Raw genomic sequence first — 26424 nt, 5'->3', positions numbered from 1 at the left:
AGCAATACTGATGTTGATACCTTGGTACATCTTGCATTCCAATAGCATATATACAAATCTAACTCTTTAGGTGAATACCTCTTCAGCATTGCATTCATGGATGTTATGTGATCTCCAGATAACCCTGACTGCGATAGATGTTTTGAAATATTGGAACATTTTGGTTGCATGACATACATGCTGCACATAGGCACCTGCACTGTGGAATTCACAGAAATGTCACATCAGTTACCTGCTAATAAAGCTGCCTTCTGCAGACTTCTGTTTGCACTAATAAAGATTCACTCATTTCAGCACACCGGATGCCTTGAGTGGCAATCATAGCAGGGAACATGACCTTAGTTTCTGAATAGTTCAGCTCGTATTTATTTGACCACCTAGGAAAACTCACAGACTTTAGAAATTACATTGAACTTTCAGCCTAAGATAGTCATCAAGTGAGGACAATCTGAATAATAAGACAGGTGGCAATAGATTCAGATCTCACAATTTCCAGCAGCCAATTAGATGCTACTTGGAGACAGGGACAAGTATATCAATGAATTCCATCAATCCACCCCTTGTCTGTCGTCCTGGGGGTCGGGTTGAATGCCTATCTGCAGTACTCAGTGGACGAGAGGAAAGTATACGCTGGACAGGTGGTGAGTCCATCAAGGGGCAACGCATAGACAGAATGGACAGACGGCCACGCCTGCAAACAATCATTCCTGTGGGCACTTTAGAGTGGACACTTAACCTAACACGCATGCTGTGGTATGTGCCCAGAGAGAAAACATACAACAAACATGCAAACTCCATGCATTAAGGCCCTTGACATTTTACTTCTAAGTCACTGAAGATGTAGATATAAAAACACAGTATTTTGATCCATTTGATATTATATTTACCTAAAAGTAGATATTACTTGTTCTCTGCCAATAGGTGAAAAACATGTTAAATTATCTATAAAACAGTATTGTATGACTCCATTTTCCCCCCACCTCCTGTGCTCCTGCATGTAATTGGCGTTATAGTTTAGAAAACAGACAACAGGCACGTTCTTTTGAACTCATGCATCTACTCTTGCACCGTTTTACACAAAGGCCATGCTCCACCTTATCCTGTAAATCTTCGGCGTATCAAAGAGATTTTCTTAATAATGATTTTATTTCAACCCCACTTGCCTCTGATCTGTAGGTGTCTTTTTTTTTTTTAAAAACGGGAATTCCCCAGATGGGACTTAGAGAAACGAAGTGGGGCTGAGGTCTCCGGGGAGCAGGCAAACTTGCTTTCTGTGTAGCACAGATAGACGGGGGACAGGAATGCTCTAACTGGGAAGCAGAACCTCCTTTAAAAAGAAAAAGAAAACGCACACTTGCAGGTGAGACGCTGAGACCCGAGCATTGGCGTGAGCTGAAGTAAGAGTGTGTTAGTGTGCTGCATGAAATTATGAAACTTAGAGGGTGCAGAGGGTAGAAAACGTTTCTAAGACAAAGCAGAGCTTATATATTAAAACAGTAAAACAGTCTAGTTACATAGCGTTGTTGGCCATCCGGCCATTGCTCCTTGCCCTGTGGCCTCAATTTGCTCTGAATGCCCCTGCTGCCCTTTTTCTTTCTTTCTAACAAACGTTGACATTCAGCAATACACTTGACCCATTTGGTGTGAAGTAACTAGTAAGTCACCGCTTAATTATTATTATCATTATTTCAGAGTTAAAGGTCACTGAGTTCTCTGTCATCACCTCCACCGCTGATTGGGGCCAAGATGTGATTAATAATGATGAATACAGCTGTTGTTGGCACTGTTCACTTGATAACAGCCCAGCAGGGTGCAATAAAGACCACCTAGCTGGGACTCAAGTTCAACTGCTAACTCTTTGAAGCACTGCCGCTGCAGTAAAAGCTGATTCGGCTTTGATAGGCTCATATAAACGCTGTCCGAGGTCTCCCATTGGAAGCGCGGTGATCCCAATTCCCACCCACGTGGGAAGTAACCAGTCCGTCTTCCACTCACGTTTAGTTGGCCGGGTTTACGGACAGCACCTCGGCTCACCAAAAGGTTTATGACTCGGGACTCTTTTATGTGTTATTTCGTGAGCCGTTTGAAATTTGAAAGTCAGGGTGTGTTCTGTCGGCATGTGACTGAGACGGTTTATTGATTTGGGCAATGAAAATATAATGTGGGGAAACTCCAGGGTTCTTTTGGCATATATTGCTTGTTAACCATAAAAGAGCGAATTCTGTAAAAAGGACAAGACAGGGTAATAGTTTACTGGGGAGAAAGCAAGACATAAAAAAGTGGATTGAAGCTTTGCCGGGTAGCTGTCTTTTTTTTATTCACCGTCACCAAAATGTATAGATTTCTCTTAGATTACTAAAAATAATACTAGTACTATGCATATTCCATAAAAATACATTTTTATTTGGATTATTTGCCCCAATTTTTGATTTTTCTTCAAACTTAACCTTATACACATGTTGTAAGTAACCAACACGTTTTCTATCGCCGACCACGGCGTATAAACATTATCCCGTATCGTTTCAGAACTTTGACACCGGTTTATGAGTTTTTACACACCAGACCATCCACTCTGTGAAGCGGTTTTGGGATCAGAGTGGAATAATGAAAAGGCGTCTTGTACCAAGCGTATGTACAATGTGATTAAAATGTGCGCTTCCATCATGTCTGTGCATGCGTGTGTGTGCCTTCCCTGGAGCAGGTTGATTTTAAGGGTCGTGAAAAGTGTGTGAGAGAACATGCAGAGACATACACGCACAGCACAGAGCATATTGGGTCTAATTAAAAAGCACAGCAGAGATTTCAGGGGTTTTGTGAAAGTGTGTGTGTGTTTGCGTGTGTGTGTGTGTGTGTGTGTGCGGGCAGGCGCTTCAGTGTGATCGGCTGTCAAATGAAACAATGTATTCAATGGGACCTCAGGGTTTCCATTTGAGTATTCGGACACGGCACTCGGACGAACTGTGGCTGTTTTATGTTTTTTTTTTTTTCTAATTTGAAAAAGAAAAAGTTGATAATTAGTCCCTCAGTGGCTGAAGGATGAGAGGGATAGGAAGAGGAGGAGGAAAGGAGGCACTAAAGGCGGAGTGGAGAGTGCTTAGCCCATTTAATAGTCCATCTCGACACTGTCAGGGAATGAATGATCAGCTGTTTTTTTTTTTTTTTTTTAATTTGTTTTAGGGTTTTTTGTCTCTCTCTCTCTCTCTCTCTCTCTCTCTTTTCTCCTCCCTAACTTTAATTTATTGTCAAAAACAAAAAGAACTGCTAGTTTTTTTTTAATTGATGTCTTACCAAGATTACTTTCTTTGTGAACTGGGCAAAAATTTCAAGCATTCGTTTGCAATAATACAATCTAGTCTCATTTGTTCTCATTCTTTTATGCAAGCACCGATTCATTTTTTTCATTTTCAAAAGAGGCTCTAGTAATAACTAGCAATTAAAATGATACAAAGACTCTGGGTAATTTTCTGCAGTGCTTCCCCCTCAACAGTCACAAAAGAGGCAGGTTTGAATATGACGTAAATGTACAAATGCTGCTTTCTAAGGCACAGTTGCAACTCCTCCCATATTTGTTATCCCATATAAACTGAATATATAGAATGATATAGAATGAAATTAGAAAAGAAAGCAAAGCAAAAAGCAAAATAAATGACTTCCCAATCTTTTAAACATTTGCACAATATTTTTATTGTTGTTTAACAAATGTTATTTCCATTAAGGCTTGGGCCAATATGGTATTTTTACCTATGATAATCTTGAATAAAAAGGCCAATGTTTAATAGGCAAATGTTTCATTAAGACAAATATTTCTAACTAATTCTATTCAAAACAGAATAGAAATGATATATTATATATATATTCTTAATGCTAATAATAACATATTGATTATTAAAGTAATAATAATCGTACCAATACCATTTTACTGTTTTTTTTTCTTTTCTTACTCTCATACTTAAAACATATGCTTCTCATATGTTCCTAATTGTGTCACCATAAGAAGATGCAGCCTCCACCAGAAATTTGCAGCTTTCCTACTGCACCTGTAACCAAAGGTACAGTGGAGTGGATTTTTCTCAGCCAGCTGACTGGCAGTCCACAGCAGCAGGTGGGGAAGGGGAGGAGCATCGCACCTTTACCCCGCGCTTCAAACAGCCAGAAACTCCAGTCATATTTTCTGGCATGTCATTAGGAACCATAGGACCGTTCTGTGCCTTAGAATCCAGAACTTTTTTTAAAGTGAATCCATAACTTGATTCCAGTAACTGACTCCCATTTAATTTCATTATGTTGCTTGAAAATTTTGGGTATGGAATAAAGCTGTAAGTCCAATATATTACCAGATACTGTAGTTTTTTTTAAAAAAAAAAGACAGTACACAGTATTCAGTATGGATACTTCAAGTTTACTTTAATCTCATGAAGTATGAATTATATATTTCAGACAATCTAGGGAGATTATAAAGGTAACATACTTAGACTTAGACAAACTTTATTGTCATTTTGTATGTACAGAGTGCATACAAAATGAAATTGTGTTGTCTACAGCTTATGACAATGTAATGATATTGCAATTGAAATAAAATAACATTACAATATAAAGTGCAGCAGTAATAAGAATGTAACCGTGCAGGAGAAAAGCAGTTTTTTTTCTATAGTGTGCAGAAGAATGTTCCACCATGTTTATAGTGCAAAAATAATGGTGCAAAAAGGCATTAATTTGAAAAGTTCAATGTTGGCAGTGCAAGATAATAATGGTGCAAAAATACAGTAATCATTCAGTTGTGTACTTTTAAAATTAAATTAATTGCAAATGTTCAGCAACGTTGGCAGTGCAAAATAAGGTTGCAAAATGGCCATAAAGTTCAGTTACAAACATAATGTATAAATAATAATACTATGGAATTATATGTATAATTCAGTGATTATGTCAGAAATGTTACTCCACTTCAACTTAGTTTCATATCTCACCTGAGTTATGGCTTAAGGAAAGGGGAGCAGATAGAGAAATTGGGCTAATAACAGAGGGCACAATTAAACCACACACAGTCTCATTATTCCAGTAGTTCAAGTGAATTCCACTGTATAACAACTCAGAAACTTTTTTCCATCCATGTTTCTCCTACATGATAACAACAAGCCTTCCCTCCACCCTCCGTCGTTGACCTGCGTAGGACGTCTGTGAGTGAGCGCTTAGAGCGCCCTGTGCTGGCTTCGCTTATGTAAGGCTACGGTACCACTCCTCTAAAGTGTGAGAGCCGATTCAGGATCCTGACAGGAGGTCAGACAGCTGAATGGCAGCAGGAAAAAGCACATGTCATGTTTGTTTGGAGGCTCCTTTGTCACAGACGCCCTAACCCCCACCGTTCCCTGCCCTCCTCTTAGCCTTATTTAGCCCCCCCCTCCCACCATGTCACCCAGAGGTCACTGCGAGCTGCAGCTCACACATACACGAGCCACACAAGAGCAGACGGTCACACACATGCATACAGATTGTAATAGCATGGTAGACTGCATCATAGATGGAAGTGCCTTGAAGGACCTGCTTCTCATTCTCTAGACCTCATTAGCTGCTGATTTATCTCCCCCCTCCTTCCTCCTAATGCTCTTGGTGGGTGGATGCGGTGTGTGTGTGTGTACGTGTGTGTGTGTGTGTGTGTGAAAGAGTGAGTGAGGATGTGTTTATTCAAAGTGGGTACAGCTATGTGGAACAAAAAGTAAAAACATTTTTTTATTCCCACAGATTAGTATCTGTCAATTTATCGAAAACAGTTTTCTAACGATTGCTTCATTTAGCGTGTGCATGATTCGGTTACAGAAGCACACGGAGATTCTGTCACTTCAAAGTGGCCCCCAGCGTGACCGGACTCAACCTGGGGGTCATGCAAATTAATAAAAGATCAGAGGTGCGCGCACGGAGCGGCGAGCTGTTTAAATATTCTGTAGTCCTGCGCTTCATAATCATGACAAGCGCACAAAGCGCTCAGGTTTGCCATTATCCATTTAGCAAATTTTTGTCTTGTCTTGCAATAATCTCCTCAACCCCCCAGTGAGCTTATTATTGTTAAGAAAAAAGTGCTTATAGCTGTGCAGAAAGGTGGGGATTAAGCAAAGACGCACATTGTAGTTTTCGCACAAGCAATTAGCAGTAAAAGCAGACTTTCTAACAGTGAATTCCTGCACGGGGTTAATGTTATGACTAATTTCCCCATACTGCATTTCTTGAAACTTCTGTCTGTTTCTTTGTAATAATCTGAGTACTTTATGCCCTGTTAGGATATATAAAAAAAAAAAAAAGACGTTGAGGTTTCAGTAGCAATTGTGGCCTAACTATACCCCTACATAATTTATTGGCTCCTGGGAATTCATCTCTCAGAAGAACATTCTTGCTTTTACCTGATTCTTTCGACGTCGTTTTCCCAAGAGGCATTTCAGAGGAAAACAGAAACGAGGAGCAGGGGGAGGCTTCATCATGCAACACATGAGCCACCATTAAAGGAGTCAGATTTTAATGCTCTCTAACCTTAATGTGTCAGTAATAGCTCCAGACTTATCTTTATGCCCTGGACAAGACTGCGGACACTGTTACAATTGGAGGCTGGATACCAATTTACCCCACTACAGTGGGTTCCTAAGGGCCCAGGATGACCCAGTTGTTTCTGTGGAATGAGGGGAGTGACTTTTAAGACCTTTTGGGGGCAAGCTGGGAAACAAAGAAGAAGGGCTCGCAAATGTATTTAGGAATACAGATATGTTTAATCGGCACAGAAAACACTTTAATTGGCTAATTTAAAGTTTTCCAATGTAATATAATTGGCATGACTAGTATTTTTATTAATTTATTGCTAATACGCATAAACATAGCAAAGATAAACTATTTCTCACTTTGAAATATTTTACTATCAGAACAACAATGGTTCATGTATAGTTTGATGCAAAGCATTGTGTTTTGTGTCAAATCAGGTTTAGCCCTGTTCAATAACACAAGGGAAATAAATTCAGTTTTATTTATAAAAAAGTTTCCTATCTAAGGAAACCCAGTAGATTGCATCAAGTCTTGACAAGCAGCATTCACTCCTCATGAAAGAGCGTAGAGCCACAGTGGACAGTCGTCTGCTTTGTTGATGGCTTGGCAGCAATCCCTCATACTGAGCAAGCATGAAGCAACAGTGGAGAGGAAAACTCCCCTTTAACGGAAAGGAAAATAGAAATAAAGTAAAATAAAATAATAAAATAAAATATTGCCCTGCGACAGACTGGCGACCTGTCCAGGGTGAACCCTGTCTCTCGCCCAGTGAACGCTGGAGATACGCACCAGCAGCCCCCGCGACCCCATGAGGGATAAAGCGGTTTGGAAAATGGATGGATGGATAAAATAATAAAATAAAGTAGTGTATTTAGAATATACTGTCATAAATAAAAAAGAACAGTGAAAAATAAATATGCAACGTATGCAGATTTAATTATGCTTAGAATCAGACTAATCATCTATGCTTCAAGTATGTTTGAAAGTTTAGTATTATAAACATCACCTGTTTTGAAACAACAAAATTCCACAACGTATATTTTTCCATTTCTATATTGGAAAAACATGATTAAAAATTAAAATGTGGTTATAAATGTTTAACTATAGTTTAATTTTTTTTCAAGGATCTGTTGGGTATTATATTTCTTATTTTAGGAAGCATAAAAAGGAATGCGTTCGTCGACTTTAATCAGCATCTGTCTTTGAAAACAAAAGTAAGATGGCTAAAAACACGCGCGCTTTCTGACAACTCTGCTTTCTCTGTGAGAACAAATTGTGCTGGCTCAAAAAACTTTGACACAGACAGTGGACAAAAGAAAATCAGAATTTCAGAGCTGCGGGGAAAACTTTTGGCACTGCGTTAAAAACTTCCTGCTAACCCCTTTCGTTTAAAAACTTCCTGCTAACCCTTTTTTTTTTTCCTCCTTTGCTGCAGACGTGAAGAACCTGGAGAACTTCCACCTGGTGGAGAGCGTCCAGGAGCAGGTCAACGCGGCGCTGCTGGACTACGTCATGTGCAACTATCCCCAGCAGACTGACAAGTTTGGCCAGCTGCTCCTTCGGCTGCCGGAGATCCGAGCCATCAGCCTGCAGGCCGAGGAGTACCTTTATTACAAACACCTGAACGGCGACGTGCCCTGCAACAACCTGCTCATCGAAATGCTGCACGCAAAACGAGCTTAACGGCCGGACTTTCCTGATGACTCATGCTGCACCTGCAAGGACGTTTGTAAAAACTCATCCACGTGTTTTTTTGTTGTTTCCAAACCCAAACCTTCGGCTTGACTGAGAAGATGAGAGAGGCGGCAAGCTTAAAGTGTCAAAAACTCTTATTTATACGGAGCTCATTTCGAACTTGATCATTCAGAGACTAAAGAGTGTGCATAGACAAACAGCAGTTAGATTGCTTTATTGTAAAAAATAAAAAAAAAAGACTGCAAGAAGACTGTTCTCTTCAGCTGTACGGCAGAAAAATAACATTTTCAAGGGCAAAGAGAAAAAAAATAAAACCCCGCTTGAAACAAACTCCACATTTGACACTACATGATGATTTCTGCTCAAGCAGGACCACGAGACTGGAGGGTTACAAGTTGAAGCCTTCTGAAAATAATAAAACACGGATTTCTGCAGAGAAAAGGAGGTTGAATAACACTGCCCATCTTTCAGTAAGCTTTGTAGCAACAGGTCGACGATGCTCGCGCGTGTTCTACCACTGAAGCTGGGCTTCCAGCTGCCGTCGGTACTGGAAAGTCAAACGGACACGCGGCCATCCAGGCGAGTGACTCTGTTTTCCAATCTCCCAGGTGAAGCAGCTTGCACCAACAGAGAAGATGAAATATGAATAAAGGTTAAAAAAAAAATAAAGGAGGAAATATTTTTCTTTTGTATTAGCTACTCACGGTCCCCTTGTTACCTTATTCCCCATCCTATGAGTAATCTTTAAGGATCTTTACCTCAAAAAGACCGGTGGTAGATTGAGCCCTCTTAATAAAGTCAGCATAAATAATCACGTTCATAGCCCAATGTTTTTTTATGCAGCAAACACCCTTTCTTTTTATTATTTCACCGAAACCTGCAACAAAACGAGTCATGATTCCAGAGACGGAGGGGAATCGATCCTGCCTTCCCTCAAAAAGACCAAAGCCTGCTGTAGAAGACGGGAAGAAAACGACTAAAACCTTAATAATCAGTGTTACAAGCGGAAAAGAAAACAAATTGTGATGACAGTTATGTGAGTCCTGCCTTATTTCATTACCATGCTAGCTAACCGTGCAGATGTGAATGAAAATATGTACAAATATATAAATATATATATATATATATATATATATAGAAAGTATTAATGTTGTAAAAAAAAATAAAAAAAAGAATAATTCAACAGGTGTTTACATTCATGTTGTCATATGGGAGAGAACTGTGATGAAGCTTAACCCGCAAAGCAATGATTTCCTAAAAAACAAAACAAAACAAAAAAAAAAAGAAAAGAAATCATCAAAATGAAGAAAATGGTTTCTCCGGTGTGTTTGCTTTGGTTTGTGTACAGTGTTTACTCTTGTTTTATTTCTCTAAACAGTACTTAAATTATGTCGTGAGACACTAAAATCAAAGAGGAATCACACAGTTTCAGTTTTTTTTGTTTTTTTTATCAGCAATGTTGTCTAAAGATTGTGTTTTCCTCTCAGCATTTTATTTGTAAATCCCTTCTTTTTATTTACAATTCTTTAATTTTTTTTTTAATGTACAGTATGTCACTGGTTACGCTTACTATTGAAGATAATTTATTGCGTCGCTGGGTCTCCATCTTTGTGTTACATGACGTGAGGTGTCCACGCCAAAATAAATTTGTTTACTGTAGTAGCATGCTCTCTGCTTTGTTTCCATGAGTGGTTTTCAGATACAAAAAAAAAAAAAAAAACTTTTCTAGTGTTTTAAAATGTCCATGCAGCTCTGTACATCAAAGAGTATTGTAGGAGTCGCATAAGTTTTCCTCACTAAATTCGAACCTGAATCTTTGTTCTGTCTGGTTTGCTCTTATACCAAATATGAATTATTTCTGCTTCGAGAGACTTCCATGTTTGTGCACAAAATTGACCCACGTCAGCGTACTTTAGAGACCACTGGCATGAAATCCACACCAGATCTCAGCAACAGGACAAGTATGCCACACATAAAAAGAATTTGAGGAACCGTTTTGTTCCTCAAATGAGTTTACAGTATGTACTCACTAAAAAATATCCAACGCCTAGTAGAAAAGCCTTGTTGGTAATGACAGCTTCAGACAGCCTCTTCCTGAAGAAAAAAAAAAGAAAAAACTACTCATGTGTTACCTAAGTGTGATTTTCAACCTTGAAGCTAAATTTAAGTTCAAGTTACTGGAGGAGCCATTCTGGCAACTTTGTCTTCCTTTGACACCAAACCAGAATTCCCAGGGCCGTGATCTTTGGGATCGTTCTCTTGATGAAAACACGGTGTCTTACCAAGAATGTGCCGTTAAATTTCTCCATTCAGCCTTCCTTCAGCTGAAAGACAACCCCGCATCATTATGTACCTTCAAAGCTTCACAGTTGGTGTTTTTGGGGCTGATATAAAGAACCATTTTGCCACCAAACATGGTGTGTGCTATAACATTTAAGGAGTTACATTTAGGTCTGAAGCCTCCTGCAAGTGGTGCTTGGCTCCTGGGCAATTCTTCTGATTATGTTTTTTTTTTTTTTTTTTTTTTTTTTTTTCACTCTTCATTTGAGAAGGACCACCTGGCTGTGGCTGGTTTATGCTGCAATGAGGTTATTTTATTTCTGTATTATAGCCCCAAGAATGAATGAAGGAATTATAAAGCAGACATAAACACAAAGCACTGCACAAAATAAAATTTAAACATCACAAATCCCAGGACAGAACAAAAACAAAAAACAAAAGTTACAAGCACAAGAGTGAAAAATATATTAAATGAAAATCTAAAAATGTAACTAGGATGACAGATGTAGAAAAATACCACAGACCGTACAAAACCTTGTCAGACCTGTGAGACTAAATAGATTTTTAAAGAATCGAAGTCTTTGCTGGAAATTCTATCCATAACTGAATTCAGAAGTTTAGAAAGACATCTTTAGCTAATGTCATCAGTATGTTTTGCTACAAAAAAGGTTTGAAATGTCCTGGAATTTATTATATTAACCGGCTCTGCCTGGGAGCATGATTGCTTCCTAAATTCTGACAGATTTCAACAATTTTCTTGTCTTTCTGTCCTACTAGTTTTCTCCAGGTATTAAATATGTTTTACCTTTGTCATCCCTGTTTATTACAAATAACTTTTACTTTCCCTTTTGTAATTCAAATCTTTTTTTCTCTCTGTTACATTTTAAAAGCCTTCATTATTTTCTTGCTAACACATTTCCTTGTGTACCATAGTTTTTGGTGTTTTTCATATTAGTTATCCCTAAGCCCTACCTCCCCAAACGTGGTGTGAACCTTGCAGCATCTCTTTGATTATTTCATTGATTGCGCAGAACTTTTCTACTGGCGTGCCCAATATTTCAATGAGCTGCGTCTGATTCCTTAATCTATTCTGCCTTCTTTATTGTGTCAAACAATTAATTGTATCAGCAATTTAAAACTATGGGCAAGACATAGTTCTTTAAATTTGCTAGTAAACTCCCTAACACAAGGAGAGAATACAAACGCAAATAAGCAACATTAAAAAGTCCTCTTTCTGCATAGTTTAAGAAAGTCCTGCTTCAGTCCATTGGCCCTCTGTTTTTGGATATAGTTAAATAAAAGCTTTAAAGGGGACCTATTATACAAAATCCAAATTTTTGCATGTTTTTGTACTTCCAGTTGGGTCTCTGCTGCTTCTAGAAACAACCCAAGTACTAAAAAGAAAAAAGAAAAAAAAGAAAAAATAACATCCAGACATTTTTTGGCAAAATTAAATGTTTTGGTTGGTGTCTGGAAAATGAGCCGTTGCGTCAAACCACCTGATTGTTGCGTCAATATCGGTGGGCACTCCCCCTCACCTAGTAACTCCAGCCAAGCCCAGATCCTCATCTAACAACCCAAGCGGAGCTCCGCCCACTTTATCAGCTGGTTTTACCGCTGTACGCGCCGTACAGTGGCTGTTCGGCATGAACATGATTTGTCATTTAGCACAAGCAAGGTTTCCCCCACTGTATTATAGGTCTGGAGTGCCTTTACAAACAAGTTTTTCTACATACACCAGTAACAGTGATTGTGGACAGACAAGGAAAACAAAATGCTGAACGGTGCCACAGGCTAAGCCAACAGTACAACACACATGTTTGGGTGCAACATAAAAGGGTTAAATAAAGCTCCTGCGACTACGATGGTGTCGTATCAAACCTCCTGCACAACATAAGTCGATGTTATGGCTGCTATTAGCCTGACGGACACGGACAGACCATTGACGAGGTTGGCCTGAGCTCCCCCTTTGAGCTGTGCAGTGCTGCACCACGCAACTATTGCGTGGTGCAGCTATTAGCTATTAGCAGTAGCTTGGTACCAAATAGCAGTAGTTTGGTACCAAATACATGGAGGTCATGTTTACATTGTCACATTTATGACACTCCAGGGCTTCTGTAGTAGTTATTACGCGCTTAACGGCGAGGTCGTTTGTAATTCATTTAGTGCACCGCTAGATGATACGTCAGTGTGAAAATCTTACACACCAGTGCTTTAAGCTTCAATTCAGTATGGACAAAACTAAAGTTGAAACATCAAGTACATTTTTATTAGAAAAAAAACATAGCTGTATCACAATAACAATAATAAAATTAACCAGTATCAAGAACTACCGAATTTCTTCACAGAGTCCCTCTGCTCCAGTTTTATTTCACCTTCTGTCACATTCTGGGTCATAGTTGGTTGTTAAAAATAGTTACAGATACCATGAGAAACATTTTGCCAATTAATTGAAAGCAATGATAAGGCTATTAAGCACTCTTTGTAGTAAACGCACAGCAAGAGAACTACAGGATCTTAAAAGGAAAAAAATAAATGTACTTTGTTACTGGACGTATCGTCTGCATTGTAAAAAAACAACAACAATACATTAAATGTAGGTATAATGCTTACATATCATCCAGTAAATTATAAGATAAATGTGAAAGTCAGAGTGAGTACTTCCTTACTTCTTTACCACCAAAAGTTATGTAATTGTCACAAACACAGATTTATCTAAGGCGGAGGAAAGCGAGGGAAACAGGAAGCTGCAAACTCAACGTCCATGGGAACATGCAGACTGCATCCAGCTGGCAAGGCGTCCATTTCTGCAGGAGGGGGCTCCTGCATGCAGGAAAAGAACAGGTAACAGTTCAGGACCAAAACTTTGGCAAAGCAGTATTTAAACCTAAAAATGCTAAGTTGATTATGAAACACAAACAGGAGGAAAACAAGAACACATTTAAAAAAAAAAAAATTGCCTACAGTACACTGTACCACATTACAATTAATCAAAGTGCCTTGGAAAACATCACCACACCCCTTGTACCTTTTCACATGTTTAAGTACATAGTCACAGAACTGAAGAAAAAAGTATGCATATGTTTTTTTATAAAAATCTGAAAAGAGGGGTGTGCATTTTTACTTAGAACCCTTTGCTCTGATACGCCTAAGAAAATCCATTCAAAATGCAATTTGACACAAAAATGAATGCATTTAACATAGGACTGGACGATATAGGAAAAAAAAGCATATCGGTAAAACAGAAATCATATTGATTGATATTGATAATTATCAACAAATTCAAAACATATATTATTAGTGCAGCCCTGGCCATTTTATGCTGTTGCTTAGCGACCGATTTTTAGATGCTGAACTCACAAACAGTGAATTCAAACCCAGCTCTTTATTCAACCAACTTTTTACCAAAAACTGCAAGTTTTTTTAAAAAAAAAACAAAAAAAAAAACAAACGTGTGCTCTCTGAACTCTTTGAAGGGGTGGAGCTTGATGAACGGAGCGTTCCTGGTTCTGCGTTGTGATTGGTTGGGAGGATGTAATGACGAGAATGTAAAAGGAAGGAAAACTGTTATTCTATTGAACTTTTTATTGACAAATTTGTTTTATACCATCGATATAAATCTATCGATTAATATATATTGTTACTGAATTATCGTCCAACCCTAATTTAACATTCCCCTGAACACACAACTGTGAAACACGATGGCGGCAGCATTATGCTGTGGGAATGCTTTCTCCAGCAGTTACCACATTAAACTCTGTTGAGTAGTTCTTGCTACTTTGAAAATACCAAAACATTTATTCTAAGCACAACTAACGTCAGGTCAACTACAGCTAGTTGACCACAGTTTTTAGGACCGTGGGTTTATATCAAAGCCAATCTGTGTTTTAATGGTGTAGTTAAAGCGCAGACATGACTCAGTTAAGAATCTGTGGCAAGACTTGGAGGATGATGTTAACAGACACTCTCTATCTAATTTAAAAGTGCTTGGTTATTTTGCTTAGACAAATGAGGAAAAATAAATGAATAAAAACAATCTCGATGCATAAAGCTTGTAGTGATATATCCTAAAACGCCTGGAGTTGGTAATGCAGAGAAGAGACGGTCTACAAAGTATTGAACTATGGGAACTGAATACAAATACACAATTTTTTGATTTTTTTTTGTTTTGAAAACCATGTTTCTTTTTCCTTTCACTTCACTTCATTATGCTCTACTTTGTGTCTGTTCAACATATAAAATCCAAAAAAAACAACAGTCCACTACAGATTATGGTTGTAAGATGTTGCATTTGTGAAAGGGTTATGAATACTCTTGCAGGCATCGTTATGACATTGGCCTTCAATACTAAGGCATAATACAAACTATTCTTTAGCAAATTTTTATTTATTATTGAGTGGTAGAATCATCTTGAATTAAGCTCTATTAATTGAGATCTCTGACGTAAATGCTTGAATTCTTCAGTAAAAGTACTTGTGCCATGTGTGCCAAGCTGCTCTAGCTCCTCGTTCCAGCTGTTGGTTCTGGTCTTTTCTCAGCTCTCAGCGGCACAAATGTCAGATTAATGTCAGTTACAGGAACAGCTTTATTCAAACACATCTTTTTCTACATCAAGGCATAAAATTAACTTCACTTTTTTTCTCACAAATGCAGCTCGTATGTCCAAAGCATACAGACCAGTTTCAGCTGGCCCGCGAGCAATATCGCACATATGACATTAACTAAGATGTTCCGATTTTAAACGTTTCCCTGAAACTCTACAACCTACAGGACTATACCTTCACCTCATCCCATATACTCAATGAAATAAAAATCAGGCGCTCTTAACTTAACAAGAAGTTATGAAATGTTGCAAAATCAGTTTTTTATCTTATTTATTGATTTATTTCAAATTACTACCAAACGCTCACATATGAATGATTTGGGGAATCATTTAATTGCTAAGCAGGTAACAGATGGTGTTAGCAGTGCTGACACGCAGCAATAAGGATGCCGGTCACAGACAGGCAAACAGCCAGCTCGATTCCCGACGCACTCATACTTGGAGCTTGGCTTGCAGTGCCTGGCCTCCTGTCTGTAAATGTGTTAAACCTGCTTTCACTCGCTCTGAATTTGTATAAATAATGTATATACATTTATACACAGACTCTAACAAGTGCAGCCTCAGGTGAAAATACTCAGAAATGCATGCTCTGTGCTTCCCCGAAGGTGGACATCAGCTCCAAACCAAGTAACTCAAAAGATAACCACGCAGAGAGCCAGAACACACACACACACACACACACACACACACACACACACACACACACGGATAACTTGCCAAAAGCAACATAAGCACAGAGACACATTGCTTTTTTTTTTTTTTTTTTTACTCTCTAACACACAGTGCTGTCAGTTTCTAAACAAGTTTTCCTCTCCATCACACAAACAGCCCCAAGTTGCGTCTGCCAGTGTTATGTGAAGCTTTTAAACTCTGGAACCACATCACTCGTGTTTACCGAGACGCGTTTGTATGTTTCCCTGCATTGTCAAGCACAGTCAAAGTGAAAGAGACTGCGGGGGTGAAAAAAAAAAAAAGCTAAAGCTTTTAGAAGTGTCCAAGTCCTGTGGAAAAAAAAAACGTGTAACAGTGTGCTGGAATAAGAACACTTGCTACGCAGCACCGTTTGAGGCAGGCCCCGAGGCTTTACTGGCCGTATAGTGGCAAAAAAATGTGTCGGCAGTAATTCTATAACAGATCAGAGGACATGATCTGCTGTACGTCGTTCGCCAGGTTCCCACTCTATACTAGTCCATAAATTTAAATTAACAGCTGCTTCCGTAGTCTGCAGACATGTGTTGACCTCTATGACGTTTATTCTCATGGTTGCACAAGTTGAAATAAAAAAATATGTATCATACAGTACTTAATAAGTACTTATTAATTATTCATTAGTAATTATTTAGGTCTTAACCATCACCCACTACTAGTAAAACCTTACATTTGAAAACAGCAGCTACATTCAAAGAAGTAATCATATTCTTGAGCATTGCAATCTTGTAAAAAACAGACATATATACATATATATACATACACACACAAAAATATATATATATATATATATATATATATATATATATATATATATATATATATATATATATATATATATATATATATATAAAATACTATATATAATGATTTCCTCATACAGTTAAATTGATGCATGAATTTGTTTGGTATTCATGTGATTGAAATGTAAAACTGGGCATTCGCAGGTGTAGCGAAGGAAAACAAAAAAGAAAGAGCTCAACCCTTCAGAGAGGCAATTAGCCGACATTCTAATCACTTACACCAAACTGCAACTGGGGGGACCCGCTGCTTGGCGGCCTGATGGACAAACTTTAAAAATGTAAAGATCAAATTAATAAGCAAGCATTGTTAATGGGCAAACTCGCCATTGTTATGCAAAAGCATCACCGCGGCATGCAAAACAAATACACTGAGGTTTGGAAATGGAATAGTTCGAAGGCCGCTGCCGTTTCATTTCAAAGCATGCATTATACATCATTGTGCATAAAGAGGAAGCCTACAGCATTACCCTGCCCGCCCCCCGCCCCACCTCCCCACCACAATGATTATCCTTTATTATTCATTAAAAAAAGATTGAGCGAGAAAAAAAAAAATACAACTTTTAAGCACCTGAACCTCGCTCCCAGCATTCCATTAATTGCCTGCACAAAGGGGAGAGCCTTTGGAGATTTTTCAATTTCAAAAAATGAGGAGCATGCATTCAGTCGTGCTCATGTTATACCGGCACTTAAATCCTACAGAGCTCACATAAAAAAGGACTCAAGGTTGCATCCGATTGAAAGCCTCCAACTACAGCCACTTTAGAAATCCATTTAGCAAGCGGGAGGTTAGAACATCTAATTCAAACACAGCCGCCCTGTTAAAACGGTTGCGCCAATGTCTTTTAAAGAAAAGCACACACTTTTCTCCTGTGTTTGCTTGGCTCCATTGTAGGAAATATGAACCTGGCTCATAGAGAGATGGCAAGACACAAAGAATTAATCTTGCCAGACCTCAGCCAAGTGGCGAAGGTGAATGCTGGTGAATGACTGCTTGTGGAAACTTGACCTTTCCTTCAATGAAATCAAAAGGAGAGCTCTATGGGAGCGACAGAAGGAGGAATGTTGTGACTGTAATGAAATGACAACCTGATAATCACAACACTATTCATCATCTGTGGCGTCTGGGACAAAGCGAATGATTGTATTTTTGGCATGACCTCTGAGAATGCCTGTGAGGAGACAACTAAAAAAAAAAAAAAAGAAAAGTTTCAGGTGACAAAACTACCAGGAGCTGAGAAAACAATTAGCAGTCACTTCATTTAAAGTTTGGTGTCTTAAAGTGCATAAGGAGTCAGTGCTAGGGACCCTACTAATCTCTGCAATTGCATAATTAATTTGAAAGATTGTAGCCACTTCCTCTTGTTGTAGATCAATAAAAAAAAGCCTTCAACAAATAACCTGATTAACAAATATAGGTGGCTGAGCAGTTTTGAGCTCGTTGCACATGCAGCACTTCTTCATGATGTTAAAGCCTCTCGTTTATATGAAATATCTTTAAGGATGAAGGGCACATATGACCGTCATGACTATTCCCTTTTCAGTTTTGTTTTGGCTGAAAGGTTATGATGATGTTAGTTTTTTTTTTTTTGTTTGTTTTTTTTGTCTGAAATTAAGAAATATGTAAAAGTAAAATGATTTCTGCAGAACTCGGGTGATCGAACAGCCAAGAGCTGCTGAAAAAATGACTATACATGTGAAACGCCTAACACGGACATCAATGCCATCCAAGACAAGAGTAGCAATGCAAGTCTGCATCTAGAGTTCATAATGCAAACATCCATATGAAAACGTGTCCAGCGAGCAGTTCTTTTTTTTTTTAAAACCTTCGGCTCAAAAACAGCACCTGTAGGTGCTTTAAGGGTCTTGGTCTTTGCTTTTGATAAGAGTTATCTGATATTGCCGTTGTGTCCGTTCCTAAAAAACTAGATTCAAACTGATAATCATGGGATAATGAGGATCTCGGGTAGACAGACTGCTTTTGGTTGGCGAGGAGAAGTCAGCCCGGAGCTCCTGAGACTTCTTTTTTTAAGTAATTTTTCTAATGTTTCCTTTCACTGTAAATTACCCTGGTGTCATAAATCATAAACTTTTAAGCTGTTCATATATACAATGAACATGCTTTGAGACGATGTCTGTCGTTGTTCTTGTCTGTTAACGTTGAAGCAAGTGTCTGTAGGAGAGCAATCTACTCTCCTTTTCTGTCTACAAATTAAATCAACTATGAATTAATCAATAAAAAAAATATATTTTCCTCGGTGCCTTTGTACATTTCTTCTCATTTTCAGCTTAAGTGACACTTCTAGGAAGCCCTGAGATGCAAACAGCTGGGTTCACGCTGTCACTATCACAGAAAACGGATTATTTAGCCTGCTATCTCCCTCTGGAGACAATAACAGTTTCAGTTTGCTGCTCAGAAGTCTTAAGAGGCTCTGTCTTTTGCCAGAGGCAGCTGCGGAGCTGTAACATCGCTATTTTAAAACGAGCATCGGGGATTAAAAAGTAACCAGACAAAAGGACAATATGAGGGAATAATAAGTCACAACGCCCTTTGAGAAGATTTTTGTGTTGTCTGTCAGGTGATAAATTCACTTTAGAAAAAAGGTGTTGTTTGGGGACTTTCACGCTCTCAATCTAAGGATGTCTTGGTTCTTAAATTGTGAATGTGAATTTTTGCCAATACTACTAATAAAAGAAAATGAATTTTAGTATATAATAATGAGAAGCTCTAGTCTCATCAATGCACCTGGTCTTATGTGGAAGTGTTGTGTTTTGCCTTGTATAAAATGATATTTTAATCTAAAGATACTGAGAATACTTTCAGGCAGGAAAAGTTTGAAACGCAGCCACAAAGAAAACCTTCTTTGTGTGGCTCAACTTTTTTTTTTTATTGTGTCGTTGCATAAAGGGCACTGTTAGCTGACTTGTTGCCAGTCATTTTGTTTGGCAGGAAGCCACCAAAAAGTCACTTTAAATCTTTAAAATCACTTAAAGCCACAATAAGCCCTAGGGACGTAAGGAAAATAGTGTCAGGACACTGCATCTGTCATCCATGAGCACCGTATTACTACCGGCTATAAAATAAGTGGGGAGGTTAAGGGGAGAGACAAACACAATTGGCTGGGTTAGACAATTACTGCAAAGGTGCCCTTGAGCAAAGCATTTAAAAGCCTTGCAGTGATGGTGCTGCTCAAAGATTGATTGTGTATGCATAAATGTAAAAAGGGTGGGCTGGAAAATAAAGTGCAAGCTAATAATGTTTACATATCCGCTGAAAGGGAAATGCTCTGTTCCCATCAGCCAGCATTATGAGTACTGAGGGAAATGCGCAGGGAGGGAGAAAGTAAAAACTCAGCTTTAGACTCTAAAGTTAAAGAGTGTCAGTTTGTTAAATGTAAACAAATAATTATATACCGTATAAGAAAAAGTAAAAGCACATTGCCGATGCAAGATTGACAGCAAGTAAGCGCTGGACTTCGTTTTGACTTGTCAAAAAAGATTTTTAGTCAACAAAAAAACATCGAGTTCATGAGGACGAGTACTTTCTCTGAGTGGGTAGCGAGGGTCTAACAGTGGAGAGCAAGCTTTGAGTCTAATATGACCTGAGTGATGTAAGATGAGGTGAAAGAGCGTGAAGCCTGAGGCTTTACACGCAGAAGCACCAGGCAGGAGTTTGTTCGATATGGCATGACCAGATCTGTAAGAGATGGCAGCGGTAGATAGCGGGGGTCTAACCCTTCACGATAGACTTGCATCGGCCAATAATGTGCATAGGAATTATAAACTGGCTTTCATCTCATTGTTGACGTCCACTGCTACGTATTCAATTACTCTGTCTATGTTCTTTTCAGGACAAACAGTAATAATATAGAGTGTACATTGTCATCTAAAGCTATACAGACTAGTGACTAGGTAAGTGCACACAATCTGAATTAGTGAAAGAGGCTAAATGTCTCGTAAAAAACATTTAAAAAAAAAACATACAAACTGAGAAACAAACTAATAACTTGGTTAATATTGTAATGATTTTGGTTGGAACCAGAAAAAAATATTTAGTATTTAACAATTGTAAAGTTCTTTTAGATTTCTTTAATAGCAACAGGAAGGTTTATACAATTATTGTGGGATATTTTTGGGATTTATAATACAACAGAAGAATGATAAAAAAAAAAAAATAATTGGGTGCACTATTAATTTTTTTTTTTCATACATTTTCTCTAGTCTACTCAGGGTCACAATTACTCACTCAGGCGAAAATATGTACATGCTCCAGACTAACATGGTGGGGCATCCCTACCATGCTGCAGTAAAAAAAAGAAAATTACGTTGTACAATTTTTCAATAAGGACACAACTAGCTGTTCCAAGGGGACAATGATCACAGACACACATCGAACCTGATTTTAGAATGGACGAAGCAGACTAACGTTGACATTGTTGACTCTGACCGCTACACTTTTAAAATTTAGGGACTTTGCTTGAAAGTTCAGTGTGTATCAATAAACCACCTGTTCAATTAAATCTACCAATTCTGATAAGATGATTGCGTGATGTTTGGTCAAAATCACAAGAAAATGGTAGCCTCGTGAGACCATCCTGATCTCGCGAGCTTTCAAGGTTTCACTCGCAGATCAGTCTGAATACTTTCCATTAAAGAAAATTTGGAGCAGTTCACCAAACGAACGTCCAATCAGCGTTGGCTTTGAGGCGGGTTGAGGTGTGACGCAATGAGAAGCGCGACAGTTCAGTCTAAAGAACATGACGGCTTCAGCCTATGAAACTAGCGTTAGCGTGGCTATCGAGCAAGTTTTATCGGAATTACAGAGTATTTCTTTGCTGAGCTAACGAGCCTTTACCTGCAGCAGCAAGAGTAGCTTGGCTTGTGGTTGTGAAGCATGTTAATGAGTACGTCATATGCTTCGTTGATCTGATTGGTTTATTTGGCCCGTCTATCACCAACATAGGCCAATCAGCTAACCAGTATTTTCGCCCCTTCCCAAAATTACTTCAACGGAAGGTTTCCAGATGGATATGCGGAGCAAATCCATCTGGCAGAGTCAGGTAAAGAAAATGGGGGAATCACAAGAAAATCTCAGGTAATTTTTGCTTTTAAAGGTGCATAGCGTAAATTCCAGGATTTTTGTAGACGTCTGCCTCCCCTGGCGACAAGTTGAAATGACACCAGTGTTGTGCCCGTACATGGGAGAAGAGGAAAAGCCTCTGCCGCTGCAGCTTCACAGTTCTTTAGAGGCGAAATGTCTTCTGAGGTAAGAAAGCTATGAATATTGAAATTAGCCAGCATTCTCTCGCTAATGCATCAATTATGGTGGAGACTCGACAAAGTAGCCAGGTGAACGAGAACGAGCAAAGCATGACACCCACATGCACACCCAGAAGGTTCGGCCAATTATCCCTCTGTCACGAACTGACTTATGGAGCCTATAGAGGCAATCGCCGTAAATAGAGGAAGACTTGTTTTATATGTTGGGCAATTGTAAGGGAATTTATGGGACAGAAAATAGATAATATTTAACTTCAAAACTTGCACAATGCACCTTTAAAAATAACCAGCCTGAAACAAAAGCAAACTACATGGATGATGGGTGTATGGAAACTTCTGACCAGCATTGTAACTATTCTCTTATGCCTCTGAAAGCTGCGATACAGAAACAATATCAAACTCATGTGAATTTTCAAAAAAATAAAATAAAAACTGACATTCATAAGTGATAAAAATGTCAGTCGGAATTTGTAAAAAACTTATAAATAATGGATGCTCCTAGTAAGCAGGGGATCATCTTCAATGAGCCTGGTGTGTGGAGTGCGCCGTCTCATCTCCAAACCGAGGAGCCATCTTAATGACTGCGCCCGGAGACCCGGAGGTCTCCGCATGCTCCCCCTGTTTTCATCAACCCGCCCATCAGAACTCCCACCCTTCATCAGACCCATTCATGCTCCCCACCGCAACGTGTCGTGCAGAGCGGAACACGAGCTTTTAAATTAAACATCGACAGCGGCGGCGGCTGCCTGTTTTAGGCAAATCAGCAGAAAATCAAACAAACACGGTGCCTCGGGAAGATTCATGTGCGCGCAATTGAGACGTTTTTTTGGGGCGGCGAGTGGTGGGGTCTCTTAGGCCTGTGGAGAGCAGCAAACGCAAATCATATCACAAGACATGTGCGCGCATGGTGGTTAATACATTTTCTGTGGATAAAAAGAAAAATGTTCTTTAGCGCGCATAACTACAAAACAGCGATGTCAGTTACAGTCAGACATAAGTACACTCGCACATGTGCCAGAGCGCAGACATGCCGACCGAGTGTAATTTGGGAATTAAAGTCCTGTCCAATCTAAAAGGAAGTCGTTCCTCAACATATATTTTCTTCAAAAAGAGGAGAGGGGTATTAACAACGTCCCGGATCGTCTTCGCTCGGGATGAGGATGACCGTAGATGAGGTAGGGAGGACTATACCCCTTTCCTGACCTGCATTCAGACATAAACAGGAAATTGCCTGTGGGAAGGAAGTCATATTTTTTACAGCTGTGCCCTGCGATGAGAACAGAACTGGGAAAGCTGCGTTTCCCATATGTCTAAGAGGTGAGCAGAACCTATCTGCAATGTGCCAGGCCAGTATTATTAACCTAAAAGAACACGAATCAAACAGATAGAAGGAAAGGTACCGCTGCTATTTTCATTTTAAGCAGAGCCGAAGTCATTATCTGTCATTGTCCCCGTTCAAAAGGAGCTTTTCCTGCACAAGCAACACAGAAACCTTTGTCTCTTTGTTTTGGGTTTTGGATGACGATCAAGGCACCAGGTTCAGACTCGGGGCTTGTGATGTGTCATGGAACAGGGATTTATGTGGCACTTGCATCCGACGACAGTCATCACATCTGCAAGTCAAGGCGATAAATCAGATTGATAGGCTGCACAGAATTCCATTCCCAAACTGGACCAGAGGACAGGTATTAAATGGTGCAGATATATCCTGCGCCATTTCAAATTCTCTTCTCCTTGAAACCGTTTCACTTTTCAGTTCAATAACCTTTTATATTGAGCTTTTATGTCCACATTCACCTGCAGACTTGATTAAGTTATCTTCCAAAAAATGGGCAGCTACAATTGTTTAAAAGGTAGAGGATCGGAAAGAGCCGGTCTAAAGGCCTACAGGAAGTGATTTAATGTGCAAAAAAGACATGCACTTGTTTTTTTGCTCTGTTCTTTTCCTGTTGTGTTCTGATAGGGACTTCCTCTCCCCAGTGGGGGTGGACACGGAGTCATCCGTCCATCCGTCCATCCCGACCCACCCACCTCCACCTATGCACTGCTCACGGGAATTTCATCATGCTGTCAAAATACCCAAGCAAAGAAAAAACTATTCCAAAAACTTTGAAGACATCAGCGCAGAGACGAGGGGTGTGCGCAGCACCTGTGACGCGAGTTCTGATAACGAAGAGGAAGATTGTGTTTTGTCGTATGCTCTGGGTGAGCCTTTCAGCAAGTTTATGTGTGGGCCTGGGGGAGCTGGAAGGCTTCACCTCAGCACTGGTAACACCAGGATGATCTCTTCCTGTCTGCCCCAGTATCTCTATGACCAACTCCCTTCCTTCCCGCCAACACACAGCGACAGGGCACAGCCTCGCACATGTAAATTGTTACAGAAATGTAAGCATCTTCTTTAGACAGCGTTTTCCCTCTGCCGCTAATCTTTGTAAACACGATAAAAAAAAACGACTCAGTAAAAATAGCGTAGCTCTTTTGACACACTGCAATTCAAAAACAAATATGAGCGTATTTTTAAGAAAATATCATCGGTTCAGTGCGTTCACTTTAAACCTGCACACACACAAAAGAATACAACAAACTCAACCGCATAGTTTGAAAAGGGCATTGATGATGCAGAAGTGCATTATATTTCCAATCATTAATTAAAGAGTTATCATCCTGAAGAGTTGATTTCTGTGAAGAATGTTTTGGTTTTTAAAACATCTTTTTAACACGTTATGTATGGATGGTCAGGATGCTGTAGTGGATGAAGGGTTTAGCTGGGGTTATCTTAGGTTTTAAAGCAGAGGAAAAATAAGCACTAAAAAATGGGATTTGACCTTTCTCATTTATTTAACAGTCAAAAAATACATTTTAGAAACAGTACAACCACAAAGATGTCATGTTTGAATTATTAGACTCTAAATTGATAATGGTGAGGGAGATTTCTTTATTGTACATTATGGATATAGAACATTGCTACCTGTGTGTGTGTGTGTGTGTGTGTGTGTGTGTGTGTGTGTGTGTGTGTGTGTGTGTGTGTGCGTGCGTGCGTGCGTGCGTGCGTGCGTGCGTGCGTGCGTGCGTGCGTGCGTGCGTGCATGCGTGTCCTACCGTTCTACAACTGCTTCCTATAGTGTCCCAATGTCCTTGTGTTACAATACTTTAGTGCTCACATCTCTATAAAGTGATTTTATGCCACTAATGACCACACAAAAATGCAAAAAATGACAGACCTAACATCCTGATGTCTCACTGGATTCAAAAACACACCTTATTGGGCCAAAGTTAGTCACTCATATCCATAGCAGGACATGTGCACACAGTCACCTACCGATGGAGGAAATACTCTCAGTGATGCCTGTGTCTGCTGAGGATGTGCGGCGCAGCGATGGCACATTAACGATCGGACCCATGACAGCCGTGTGCTCAGCCTCACTGAAAAAAGGCTTGCTGCCAGTGTTTAATTCAATGTGGATTGTTTGACTTAAACAATGGCTTTTGGCCCCATTGAGAGTAAAGGGAAGGGTGAGAAAGGTGTGTTTGTCAATGGCAGCTGACTGTATTTTTGTGTTTTAGCCCACTGGTGATCCCATGGGTTCGATGGGGTCGTGAATCAGACACATTGCTGTGGTGCAAGGGACATCCGCTGTTTTTCCAGGTAACTAACAAAAACAGGTTGACAATGAGTGGCTGAAAGACAACCAGACATGCTCACTGTGGTCCCATAAATGCCATTTAGAGACATTGTGAGTAAGTAGTGTTTATATTTAGGGTTAAACTATTTTTAGTTAGACTTTTCAAAACCATCTTACGTAGAAAAACAACTATAATAATAAAGTTTCTTATTCAGACAGTAGGAAACAGTGGCGGTTTTGCAGGTGGACACTATGGCCTGCTGCCCAGGAGAGTATCATATTAAGGGCAGCACAAACATGTGGAGACAAAAAATATTTATTTTATTTCATCTTTTATTAAAATGTCCTGTCAATGGAGAGTGAGGGTCACTTGGTTTTGTACACATTTTTCAATTCAATTAAATTTATATATAACACCAATGCATGATACATGTCATATTTAGGCACATTCCAAAGTCAAATGAAATCAAATTATACAGATTGGTCAAAAAGTTTTCTATCTAAGGAATCCCAGTAAATTGCATCATGTCTTGACAAACAGCATTCATTCAGTGCAGAGCCACAGTGGACAGTCGTCTGCATCATCCATGGTTTTGCAGCAATCCCTCATACTGAGCAAGCATGAAGCAACAGTGGAAAGAAAAACTCCCCTTTAACAGGAAGGAAAACCTCCAGCAGAACCAGGCTCAGTGTGGACGGTCATCTGCCTCGACCGACTGGGGGTTAGAGAAGACAGAGCAGAGACACAACAAGAGAGACAAAAAAAAGCACAGAAGCACACATTGATCCAGTAATCCTTTCTACGTTATATGATAATAGCGGATGATCTGTCTTCCCCACATGATGTCACAGGTAACAGAATGCCAGACCAGGTGTACCTACTATGAATAGAAAAAAATGACAGAGAACAAGAAGC

At 39.3% G+C, this 26424-nt stretch overlaps 2 protein-coding genes across 5 annotated transcripts in view; one reads left to right on the top strand and one right to left on the bottom strand.

The window, feature by feature from the left end:
* Positions 1–9873, top strand: part of nr5a2 (nuclear receptor subfamily 5, group A, member 2) — an 85978-nt gene extending 76105 nt beyond the window's left edge. For all 3 annotated transcript variants that reach the window (XM_036141075.1, XM_036141076.1, XM_036141077.1), the window contains exon 7: positions 7955–9873. In XM_036141075.1, the coding sequence (XP_035996968.1) occupies positions 7955–8202 (248 nt within the window). In that variant the 3' untranslated portion in view covers positions 8203–9873. The remainder of the gene's footprint in view (positions 1–7954) is intronic.
* A 2863-nt stretch (positions 9874–12736) lies between these two features.
* LOC105933155 (adhesion G-protein coupled receptor D2) overlaps positions 12737–26424 on the bottom strand; it is a 111266-nt gene continuing 97578 nt past the window's right edge. For both annotated transcript variants that reach the window (XM_036141074.1, XM_036141073.1), the window contains exon 25: positions 12737–13317. In XM_036141074.1, coding sequence (XP_035996967.1) covers positions 13250–13317 — 68 coding nt within the window. In that variant the 3' untranslated portion in view covers positions 12737–13249. The remainder of the gene's footprint in view (positions 13318–26424) is intronic.

Source organism: Fundulus heteroclitus, chromosome 9 (genome assembly GCF_011125445.2).
Source record: "Fundulus heteroclitus isolate FHET01 chromosome 9, MU-UCD_Fhet_4.1, whole genome shotgun sequence".
NCBI classification, from domain to species: domain Eukaryota; kingdom Metazoa; phylum Chordata; class Actinopteri; order Cyprinodontiformes; family Fundulidae; genus Fundulus; species Fundulus heteroclitus.
The sequence above is the reverse complement of the archived record's forward strand: the minus strand, read 5'-3'. Positions and strand labels throughout refer to the sequence as shown.